General features: G+C 38.1%; 1 protein-coding gene across 1 annotated transcript in view; it reads right to left on the bottom strand.

Moving 5' to 3' along the window:
• Positions 1-3,723: 3,723 nt before the first annotated feature.
• OXCT1 (3-oxoacid CoA-transferase 1) overlaps positions 3,724-12,219 on the bottom strand; it is a 167,464-nt gene continuing 158,968 nt past the window's right edge. The window contains 2 exon segments of the mRNA NM_001076070.2: positions 3,724-4,523; positions 11,028-11,129. Coding sequence (NP_001069538.1) covers positions 4,482-4,523; positions 11,028-11,129 — 144 coding nt within the window. The 3' untranslated portion in view covers positions 3,724-4,481.

Genomic DNA, 12,219 nt, shown 5'->3' with positions numbered 1-12,219 from the left:
CATGTTTTCAACTAGTAAATTAATTCAATAAACACACTTGGAAGCTACCATGGACAAGTTATGGAGTTGTTATACTAATACACAAGATTTTAAAACAGCACACAGACATTGTATGCTACATTCCAAAGACCGACCATTACACACACATTTTGGAATATTTGGCTAAGAAAGAGACAACTCTGTAAACCCTTGCTTACGCTGGACACACGAAAGAGTTGAGTGAGATTAAAGTCATATCTGAGACTTGCAGATTGAGCACTCTAACCCAAGAATGCAAAGTAGATGCTACCTTCTATCCCCAAATCAAGGGGTCTCAAATGCAACACCAGGATTTCTATATGAGCTTCTGCCCTGGTCTCTGATGTTCTCTTGAAAAAGTTATAGGTAACAGATGGGATGCCTAAAAATCAGACAACAAAATAAAATGACTACATGAGGGGCCTGGGCTTTCATGGTTTGTCAGTGGAAACCAGGAGTGTTTTGTATAGCTTCTATGTAATTCATGCTACAAAGAAGCCAGAAGAGTGGCCTGACATCATTTCCAGGTGGAAACCCAGTGTGGCACCCCATTAAAGACAATAATGACCATGATAATCAAGCATGCTTAACCTTCACAAGTAAGTATCATTTGTGTGGTTTTTTAAAAAATATTTATATATTTGACTGTGTTGGGTCTTAGTTGTGATGCACAAGCTATCTATTTTTGATGTGTGAGCTCCAGAGCTGAAGGCTCAGGAGTTGCTGCATAAGGGCTCAGTTACTTGGGATCTTGGACCCCTGCTCAGGGATCAAACCCACATCCCTTACATTGAAAGCATGGGATTTTAACCACTGGACCACCAGGGAAGTCACTCATTTGTGCTTGATTGCAGCTTTAAGGGAAGGCATTGTCTTAAGCAATTACTTACTTGGGTTGGTATTGGCATCACACTCATGAGACTTGCTGCATGGTCCATGAAGAGTGCCTTTGGATGACTTCACATGGATATACTGAACACTGTGGAAGCAGGAAACTTCAAGTATATGTCACATAGCCATGTGCTCAGACCACATGACTTTTATTGACAGGTTTAAATTGATAGTATGGCAGTGGAAGCAGAAAGATAGTGTAGATGTTGAAAAATAAAAGGACAGAACAACTCATGATTCTGGTAATATTATGACACACATTTTTAAAAGGACTGTCAGTATTTTTTCAATCATGTTATTAATTATATTGTATTGAATCTATGGTGGAAGATACTAGATTCTCTCCTTTTCAAAAACAAAGAATCTGAAAATAGGCTAAAGAAACCCAAGATCCTATTTTTTGAGAAAAGGGAAAAGGTTAGTGCAAAGAAACTCATCCACTGAATAAATCTCTGCTTATACTGCCATTGGAATAATTGTCAAAGTTGTGCTGACTACACTGAAACTGTAGAATGAAAGCCTCCACCCACAACCTTCCTGCCCACTGGGTAACACCTATAAATGCTCTTATATATGTTCTATGGGCCCAGGGAGAAGCAGATTTGCTTATATTCTGCATACCTTCTGTAGGAGACCAGATCCCTCCCAGGTCTTAAGAATTACCAGAGTTGATTGAGTTCACACTCTGGCTGCAGGTGACAAAGGATCAAACAAAAAGGGAGACTTGTGGGCTCATGTCTAAGCATGGCTGCAGAGAAGTTAGTGCACCTTAGATGGTGCAGAACCAGAAACTCAAATACCACTAGGATGCCTCCTCCCGACAGCTCAATGTTTTATGTTTCCATTTCTTTCTCTCTAACTGAAGCTCAGTGTGTGGTGGGGAGCGGGACGTGGGTATTGGTGTCAGGCTCACATTCTTCTTATGGCTCAGTGAGCAGAGACCAATAAGAAAATTGGCTTCTCTCTCATCTTCAGTTTTCAACATAGGATAAATAACCTGAATCATACATTTTGGGCCATACAGCCATCCCTTATAAAATCACTCTGGACAAAGGAGAGTTACAAAAAGAGGCATATCCTTGGCCCAGCTCCTTGGACAGGGGGTGAGTCTGTTACAAGAGGGGCAACATAGATGCTGGTTAGACACCTGGGTAGGGCCACTTCAAAATGCAAGTAAAATCTACATATCACTGGAAAATTACTCACTACTAAAGGAATGTTGGGCTTCCCTGGTGGTTCAGCAGTTAAGAATCTGCCTGCAATGCAAGAGATGTGGGTTTGATCCCTGGGTCTGGAAGATCTCCTAGAAAAGGAAATTGGCAACCCACTCCAGGATTCTTGCCTGGGAAATCCCATGTACAGAGAAACCTGGTGGGATACAGTCCATGGGGTTTCAAAAGAGTCGGACACGACTCAGCAACTAAAGAGCAACAACAGAGGAATGTTAGATACATGTGAATAAATAATAACACATGGAAATCCGGGATAATCGATTTTTGTAGACAAATAAATGATTGACTCTGACAAGCAGCAAAGTCAGAATTCACGTAGGTAGACATTTCACTTGTTCTTTCATGAAGGATAACATCTTTTCTTTGACAAGAGCAAAAGAAAAAACAGTCACTTGATTACAAGTGGTTAAGTGTTCTAACTTTATTATTGGCTATCACACCAATCTCTGTTGCATCATTCCCACATTTAAACCATTCCCAAATGAGAAAAAGGACAATCACACTGATCGACATCCATTTGGAATATTTATTGTAGTTCTTAATGCATTTCCTAACACCTATGGTACTCTTTAATCAAGAATATAAAGTCATCTACTTAGAATTTGCCACTCAACATGAGGAGCTTTCTTAGAATCACAGAAGAAGTAAGTTTACAAATACAGCAACCATCAATGTCATACATTTTCCAAACCATAACTCTAACACAGATGTAAATTATTCTCTAGACCATTAAAATTCTCTAGAAAGTCCATTTTACCAGTATTGGGAGAGGAAGCTTTCAAACACGCAGCCAGCCAGAAAGACCATTTTATATATGGAGTGTGCTTCTCCTCTCCTTCCTCTAAAATGACAGAACTGTAGCTGTATCTGAAGAGAAAGTGAATTTAATGACAGCCATTAGCTAAAAACTTGCAGAAATGCTTATATCTGGTATGAGAGGAATGATATATTGCACTACAACATGCCTACCTCTGTCCAGAGGACAGCAATCTGGCCTGTCTTCAGGGTGCCTGGACTTTTCTCCAATTTGATACCCAGGACGCTTGGTAGACCCCCTGGGGAACTGTTTGATAACTGAGGATACCTCGGAGGAGAAGGTCCTTACAAAATCTAATCTACCATGTTTATTTTCTAAGGATGAAGTTCACTGCACTTCAAATCCTGGATTTGCTCATCATTATTTTCCCTAGTTTGATAAAGCTGAATAAAAAGTATTTTGTTCAAGGAAGAATCCTGGGCAGAATAAAGAACACTGTTCTGTAGAAAAAGGCATTCAATATTTAGAAACTTTCCCAAGAAGAAAAAAGAGACCCTGAAAAGAAAGAATTCTTAAAAAAAAAAAAAAAAAAAAAACCTAAACCTCTCCGGTCACTGTTACTGCAGGTTCATGATAAATTACCCTACAGCTCCTCTTACCTTAAGAGGAGGTATTATACAAGAAGCCCACAATACCATAGAGAAAGACTTCTAAGGATCTTTCTGGATACACAGGAATACTGTACTGTTTGAAAATGAGAAAACTGACTAATCAGTTAGGTTTATAGCTGTCTTCCTTAAAAAAAAAAAAAAAAAAACTGTCATCTTTGGCAAAGCACAGGTATTTATTTGGTTTGTTTATAAAGGCAACTTCTTGGTTGGATGTTAGCACCAATAGACTCTATACCATTTGGTCTCTCCCACAAACCAGGTTACTTCTCTCACACAGAGATGTTCCTGTTTGCCTTCTTGGGTATTTATTTTAGTTACCAAAAGTGGGGATGGAGAAGGGATGCACTAAGATGTAATCACAAAGTCAGAGGCTCCAAAAGAAAAGACAGAGAAGGCTAAAGGAAAAACCTGATCTTTAAGACAACATTTCTCCTAATTCAATCCACACAAATGTTATCTTTTAGAACTACAACAATGCTGCCCTGGGTATACTCTGAGTGGAGTTCTTCTCCTCCCTCCTTTTTTTCTACATGTCATGATTTAGTTAGGAGGGAAAGTATACCAATGAAACTCTCCCTAAGGGCCCATCTTGGTACAAATTGTGCACAATTTAATGTACCTACCACAGAAGATGAAGATAAATCCAATGTGAGCACCAACTGTAAATATGACCTTCTCAGCACTTATAAAACAAATAAGCTAAGCATATATATTTTTCCTTTTGGTTATTCATTAAAATGCCATAGCACGCTGGAGAGAACAAAATCTGTATGGCTATAAAAGCACTAAGACACTAGAAGAAAACTAGACAAAAACTGTAAGATATACAATTATGATTACTGATGTCCTAATAAACTCCTATGTGGTTGAAATGAAGAGCACAAGGCCTAGAACAAAGGTTTACTACACATTTCAAGTTGAGATCTGCCGCATTGGTATGAGTTTTGGTGAAACCTGGTAAAAGAAAGAGAAAAAAAATTATGGACTTATGAGAAAAACCTCATGGTATAAAACATCTCTGCTTTGAATTTCCAAAACTGAATGATGTAGGCAACAAGTAATCTTGCCATAGCCCTCACCTGGAGTTTCCTCATTATTTCCCCATCTGAGCCACTGAGAAAAAGAACACTTTTATCCATTTACATTTTGTGTATCTGGTAGTTCTCAACCTTCTTGCATTATAGCTCTTAAAGATATTTAAGACTCGCAACCAGGAGGAGGTGGAGGAGGAGCAGCAGATGAACAAGGGTCCAGATGACCAAACTCTCCTGAATGGCCCCCTGAGCTCTGAGACTGATGAACTTCACTCAGAACAGAGCCATGGAGCAAGCCACAAGTTTCAGAATCCTTAAAATAGATCCAGTCAATTCACAATTTTGTTAAGAGATAATGTAGTCTTTGGATAACACACTTTTATCAGAAATTTTATAATCAGAGTGGAAATGATAAAAAGGCAGTAAAAAGATACCAGGTTATTATAAAAAGGAAGTAACAGTATTAAAAATATTAAATATTAACTATGATTATGTTCAATGTACCAAATAGCAAATGAATTCCAAGGAGTCTTGAAGTAGAGAAATATGAGGGCAGATCTATATTTAATGCTAAAGCTGGTCGAGGAGGAAATCTAAATGTAAGTGTGTGTGTTAGTTGCTCAGTCATGTCCAACTCTTTGCGACCCCATGGACTACAGCCCACCAGGCTCCTCTGTCCATGGAATTTTCCAGGCAAGAAAACCAGAGTGGGCTGCCATGCCTTTCTCTAGGAATCTTCTCAACCCAGGGATCAAACGTGGGTCTCCCACATTGTAGGCAGATTCTTTACCATCTGAGCTACCAGGGAAACCCTGGTGGTAAGTAGTCTGGCTTAATTTTGACAGATCTTTCAAGGTGTAATAGCAGGTAAATTTAAGCTGGCAAATATCCATTAAGTCTTAGTTAACAGGCTCCATGGAAAGCACAGTATGGAATACTAAAATTTAGGTGATTTTTGAGCCCTTCATGGATGTGACAATTGAAGGGGATCTAATCTGTCTTCCAGAATAAACACTTAAAATTTTGTTAAATGAATGAATGAATGAATGAGTAGATTAGATAAGCCTCAAAGAACTAGAAGAAAGGTCTCCTAATACAGGTTAAGTCAGTAGTAAAAACAGAAGACAATTATTTGGCTATGATGAAGTTAAATATTGCTATTCATTTGTAAATTGTTTTCTTATTAAGTCTTCACAATGTCAAAAGTTAATGTACCCTCTTCCATTTTTCTACCTAAAAATGCCATGACCAGAATAAAAAAGATCAGAATGGCTTGGTACATATCTTAGGATAAATGAGAGCTCACTCAGACTTGCCAGCTCCAAGAACAGATACATAATAATAGACAAAATAAAAGACATTAATACACAAAAGTCACAGATCTTCAATTCTACCGAAGAGAATAAAGATATATGGGCTCTGAGTATTTAGAGAGTGTGTCTCATAAACAATCAATTTTCTTTTTTTAAACAACAGAGCATCTGTGGAAATAATTTAATGAAATAAAACTCTTCTTTGGAAACAGGTCATTTTCTAATAGGTGCTTTATAGCATTGCCTTTAAAAGGAAACTGGACACCTTGACTTTTTCAAACTAAACATCTGATCCTTATCCTTGTCATGCTGGCCCTATTTTGAGCTCTTAGTAACCTTTATAGCCTCAGCATGGAACTTGACTTTTAACAGAAAAGAAGATGAACCTTTAGGTACACTGACTTGGCCTGTCTATTTTTGTAAAGAAAAACAGCTACTAACCCACCATTTTTCATTTGTTTTCTCACAGTCTCATCAACATGGTGAACCCATGTAAGCTGAAGCAGATTATCCTGCCAAAGTGATCTACAGGCTAAGCATAGGACTGTATGATTTGTGAGCAGAGGATAAGCTAACAAGTTGTCTTCCTAGTCCACTGAAATCCAAAGAATATACTGTTTAATTCTGGTATAATACCAGTTCATAATAGACATTGAGCATACAAATTTATTCAACTTGCAAAGAATGCCTGCAGCTGGCTTCTTTCAGATTCCCCTGCAAACATATCAATAGGCAGGATTCTTATTTGATTTGTTGCCACTGGTGGTTTAGGTGTATTCCTACCTACAGAAAAGACCAAGGCTCTTGGGATTAGGAATTATACTAGTTTGTCCTGTTTTATTCATGTTTCATAGCTTAATATGGGAGATACACTGGGAGTTTAATAAATAACCATGGACAACTAATAACCTCTGAAGGTTTATTCTACTACATGATGTTCAACTGTAGATTCAATTTATTTTTAAGTTTTTAAATTAAAGAAACAGAAAACTTAAAAAATAAAATAGAAATATTCTAGTTCAAAAAGGCTCACAGATATATGTGGTAAAGAAAAACCTATTTTATGTAATTCAAGCATGAATCAGAAAAGAAAGAAATGAATATCCAATTGAACCAACTACTTATTCAAAAAGATACTTTGGAATATAATGGAATTTAAGTGGTAGGATGCCACCTTCCTTTTTTTTTTTTTTTGGCTGCACCCCACAGCTTGCATGCTCTCAGTTCCCCCGACCAGGGATTGAACTTGGGCTGCGGCAGAATCCTCACCACTAGGCTACCAGGGAGCTCATTTCCTTTTTCTTTCTATTTGACCCAAGAAGTAGCTGGCAGTAACACACTGAGTGATGTAAGTATAACCAGAAATAAAGAAATTTAACGTGTTCATTAGCTTGTCACAGCTTTAATATGAGAACTGTGCAATATCCCTTTAGCTCTTTGAAAATGAATTATTACTATTTATTTGAGAAATTTTTTTTCAAAATATGAGTGCCCTAGAAAAAAAGTAAACCAGAGAACTCCTTAGTCATAAAAATGTTTGGAGCTAAAATTATTAAAAAAAAAAATAGAAAAGCATTCTTGCACAGCATCACCGTCAAGCATTTGTAGGGCGTGAACATGTGTGTATGGCTTTACCAACCAACAGTGCTGGTGTCAAGCATTTATTCCCCACTGCTCATGCGGAAGGACACTTACCAGTGTAATACTCTGGCCTCAAGTGTGTCCCTTAAGAAGGATTTGGGCAGAAGAACTGGGGGTATGTAGGACTCAGTCTGAACCTTCTTCCTCAGCCTTCTGTAGGGAGCATGTGCTGTTTTGCTTTCAGCCACATGGAAAGAAGTTCAGTAGAAAAGACTCTCCTCTGCGTGGAAGGCCTGATTTTTCAAGGCTGCCTATAACTGGGAGTGGAGGTCCCTCTCACTTCAGGGGTCTGTAATTGGGAAAGCTTATGTGGCTGTACATCTAAGCCACATTCTTCATCCTAGGCTTTATAACATGATGTTTTAACCTCTGACCAACTCGTTTCTCTCTCTCAATAGATTTTGAACTCAATCTTCAAGAAATATAGAGGAAAGTCCCTTTCTTTATAACAATTGCATTTTGAAGGAAAGCGATCATATGGAACAAGACCTCTGTCCATTATGGGTTAGCTTCTTTTGCTGTCAACTACTCCTGACCAGAATCTTATTTTAGAAGTGTGAGGAAGTTTCCTGAAATATAGTCAATATTTGCATTTCTTTTACAAAACGTCTACTGCTTTCTCTGGAGTTTCAGATGTAACATGACAGAGACTTTCCTACTAATTGAAAAGAAAATTCCTTTCTACTCACATCATGGTTACTATGAATTTTTTTTAAACCTATTTCAAGTGATACCTAAAGGACACATTTTCCCTTCACATTTTTTGTTTTTGCTAATTGCACTGTGACATACAGGAAAAGTCTTAGTCATTCTTTTTTTTTTTTTTTTAATGCTCAGATATTTCATTACCATTATTTTTAATACCCTGAAACCTCAATTTTGTCATGTCCTGTTATCTGATGTTGTCATATTTGTTTTTTTTTTTTTTAATTCTCAGGATTTTCTCCATCAGCTCACATTCTATATCTTTTGCCCAGTCCCTTGCCCATATTCCTAGGTACATGGGATTTTTACCAACACATTTTCATATTTACTTTGACCGAGGTCTTTAGCTTTCTTTGGTCTAACTATGCCTTTCTAAAATGTTCAGTTCTCAGTATACAGTGAAGGCTGAGTGGCCTTTGTCAAACAGAGATCTTGAGTAAACTGTATGCAGTCACATAGAGTAAAATTCTATCTATGCAGTAATAATCATGAGATATCTTTTGAGTTATCAAATAAAGAGATGCTATCCCAATGTACTTTGTTATTAAATGTAGCTTGTTGATAACCCAGCTATTAAACAGAACTTCTTATGAATAAGAACACTTCAGTCTCTAGTCTTACAGAGAATCTGATACATGTGGCTTCATCTGTCAGGGTCTAAAGAGATGCCATTGATCATTAGATCCTCAAAATCCAGTTCTTCTGTTGAGATGGCTTAGCTGATACTACTAGACCTTTTCATTTTCAGAGCAATGTTGACATAAAAATTAACATTTCATTTCAACAGCCTCATTTGGAGGAAACAAAATTATATGTCAATGCCAAAAGAGGAGGAGGGTTGCTACTGCGATAAGAGAGGTGCCACAGAGATATTTTTCAATGTATCAAGACATGGAAACTAGCACTTAAAAAACAAAGTAAAAACAGTAAAAATCTATCTTTTTCATTCTTGATTTACCTACATGACTTAAAAAGAAAAAAAAAAAAAAAACTGGTAACAATGAGGATCTTCTTTTACAATTCCCTTCTGTAGCAGAGATTTGAACATTCGATAGAATGTCTCAAAAATGTCATCTGCTGAAGAAGAGGTTAACTTATCCACAGAGGGAAAAAATATAAAGAATAGCTAATTAAGGAAGAAGAACCCGTTGCTTTCATCACTGGAGTAAGGAATTCTAAATAGTTAAACTAAACAAATCCCATTTGTTACCCACTGAGGTCACTGAAAAGTTAATTAAAGATGTGCTTTTCATGTAAGGAGTTGTTGGAAGACTTCTTTTTTCTGTAAGGAAATTCAAAGAAGGTTAATAGACAAAGACCTTCACACAGTACCAGAAACAGTTATATGTGGATCGTGAATTATGCAGCACAATTGTTTACAGATGTTTGTTAAGCACTAATAGGTACCAGCCAATCATGTAGTACCTCAGGAAGAAATGTATGAAATACATGCTTGATTTATCAAGGAAGTTCCTTGCTTGCTCAGATGGTAAAGAATCTGGCTGCAATGTGGGTCAGGTTGATCCTCATTGGGTCAGGAAGACCCCTAGAGAAGGAAGAGGCAACCCACTTCAGTATTCTTGCCTAGAAAATTCTGCTGACAAAGAAGCCTGATGGGGTACAGTCCACAGGGTTGCAAAGAGTCAGATGTGACTGAGCGACTAACAGTTCGTAAAATTACTTTCTCAAGGATGGGTAGCTGCAATATTTCTTCTCATTATAAATATATTTCATTTTAACATGTAGAGCTGTTCTTAAAAAGGTATGTGAGAAGCAAAGTCTATTTCTTCATTTTTCAGACACATTTCACCTTTACTTTCAATTAACTCTAAATGGACTGAACTCTCTGCCCAATCCCATTAGTTTGGTGATTGGTGATTCACAAATAAGCTCTTATATTAAAAGGCTATTATTTATATTATCAGGCCCGAGCTGGTAGTAGTAGTAAAGAATCCGCCGGCCAATGCAGGAGGCACAGATTCACAGGTTTGATCCCTGGGTTGGGAAGATCCCCTGGAGAAGGGAATGGCTACCGACTTCAGTATTCTTGCCTGAAGAATTCCATGGACATAAGAGCCTGGCGGGCTACAGTCCATGGGATCGCAAAGAACTGGACACAACTGAGTGACCCCGTGGACTTTATTCTCTTTGTTTAAAAAAGGGATTTGGAGATTTCTTAGTGGATACTCCCGATGTTCTTATATGCTTTGTAAGTCAGAGTTTTAAAGCACAGTTTTTCTTCAAATACAGGAATCATCTATTTTGTGATTATCAATCCAGTGGTGTTAAAAGCTCAACATTCGAGGATCGCCCATAGACGGAATGATCAGGCAAAGAAGTTAATCAGAGAGAAAATCAAATTCCACACATACGTTTCAAAATAAGGAAGTATCATTTGTCTGTGTGTGGCTCACATTTTTTAGTTAATTAAGTTTGGCTGTGCCCAATACATAACCCAGGAACAGAGGACTGCAAGGAATGTTACAGTAAATAGCTTAGAGCTCAAGCTCAACCTGCTGTTTGCAGCAGCTCCTAGTGGTTCCTCCCCCTCCTGCTTCTGATCCCTGAGCCAACCCTGTCCCCTGAGTCAGAGCCTGTTCCTGCTCCCACCTGCTCTCATTGGAGGCACCCATCCTTCCACTCCTGTTCCTGCAAAGGTCAACTCCAAAAATGATCACAAATTAATGGTTCATGTCCCATAAATACCCATTAACCAAGCTCGGGGTACAGGACAAGTAGCTGGATTTGTTCATAGAAACACTTACTGTGAAATCACACCCAGTGCTCTTTTTTATGTCATCCACTGTCAGGCCTTCCCAGAGTTCAATAAGAGTCAGACCCTTTTTGCTGTCCACATCAAACACAGCCTGTCAAAATCAAGAAGATGACAATGACTATTCCTATCACTGTAATTATTTTATAGCACGAAACAGAAATAACCTCACAAGTTTTTTAAGGACAGAAAAGACCCAGGGTAAAAGACTGAAAATCAGCAATGAAAACGTGTCAACTGTAACTACTATATTTTGGTGAGAATAAACGCCAATGCCTTAATTGGCAATTAGTTGGGGAGCGCTGTTGATGCCAGAAAATAAATAAATGCTGACTATTGATGGCATTTGCCACTATTATAACCAGTTTTTTTTTAACTACTTTCCTTTTGTTAGATCTAACACTTTTGGTCAAAATTTAATTTGGCATTTAACAATGATCTGAAAAAAAAGGAGGAAGAAAAGCAGGGAGGAAGGAGAGATTTAGAAGGTGAAAGGACAGGAATGATGGGGGAAAGTTGACTGATGCTTCTCAGTAAATTACTGGAAACAAAAGCAGGTGCTCTGAAGTAGCTAGGAGTTAATTGTAAAGGGACAGTTTGCCCTGAAAGACAACTCCCTCCCCCACGTAAACATTAAAGCTTTCCCTTAAGTCCTGTGAAAACACACAGGTCTGAAAGCATAGTGACTCTCCCTCTGGTATGGAAATCAAATGAAGATGCTCACGTTTAGGACAAGCATGAGAAGGCTCACCTCACCCTAAACACTGCATTTCAACATTCTGATTGGTTATACTAGGTGATGGTGGTGCCAATTGGTATAGCTTGACCCAAGCAGGTAGGCTCAACCAGCTGTGTCTGATACAGAACACATGTGGTCACTCTTGGTAAAGCAACAAATTGAGTAGAAGGGACCCACAAAGTCATGCAATAAAATCTTCCATACAAGAATTCTTCAAAGCATTCTTCTGAGATGGTCTCTGGGGCTTTGTTTAGAAACTTCTAGTAGTAGAAGGCTCACTTTCTAAGGCAGATTACCTACCAATGGGAAGCTCTAACTGCAAGAAGCAAAACTGCTTTCCTAAACATTCACTCATGGACTCTACAGTAAGTTGTCCTCCATGCACAGGAACTGTTCCCTCTTCCAGTTTTCAAGGTCAGTCTTCCTCAGACTTAAACTTTTTATG

The sequence above is a fragment of the Bos taurus genome, chromosome 20 (genome assembly GCF_002263795.3).
Source record: "Bos taurus isolate L1 Dominette 01449 registration number 42190680 breed Hereford chromosome 20, ARS-UCD2.0, whole genome shotgun sequence".
Taxonomy (NCBI): domain Eukaryota; kingdom Metazoa; phylum Chordata; class Mammalia; order Artiodactyla; family Bovidae; genus Bos; species Bos taurus.
Note: the sequence above shows the minus strand (reverse complement) of the source record. Positions and strands in the feature narration are given on the sequence as shown.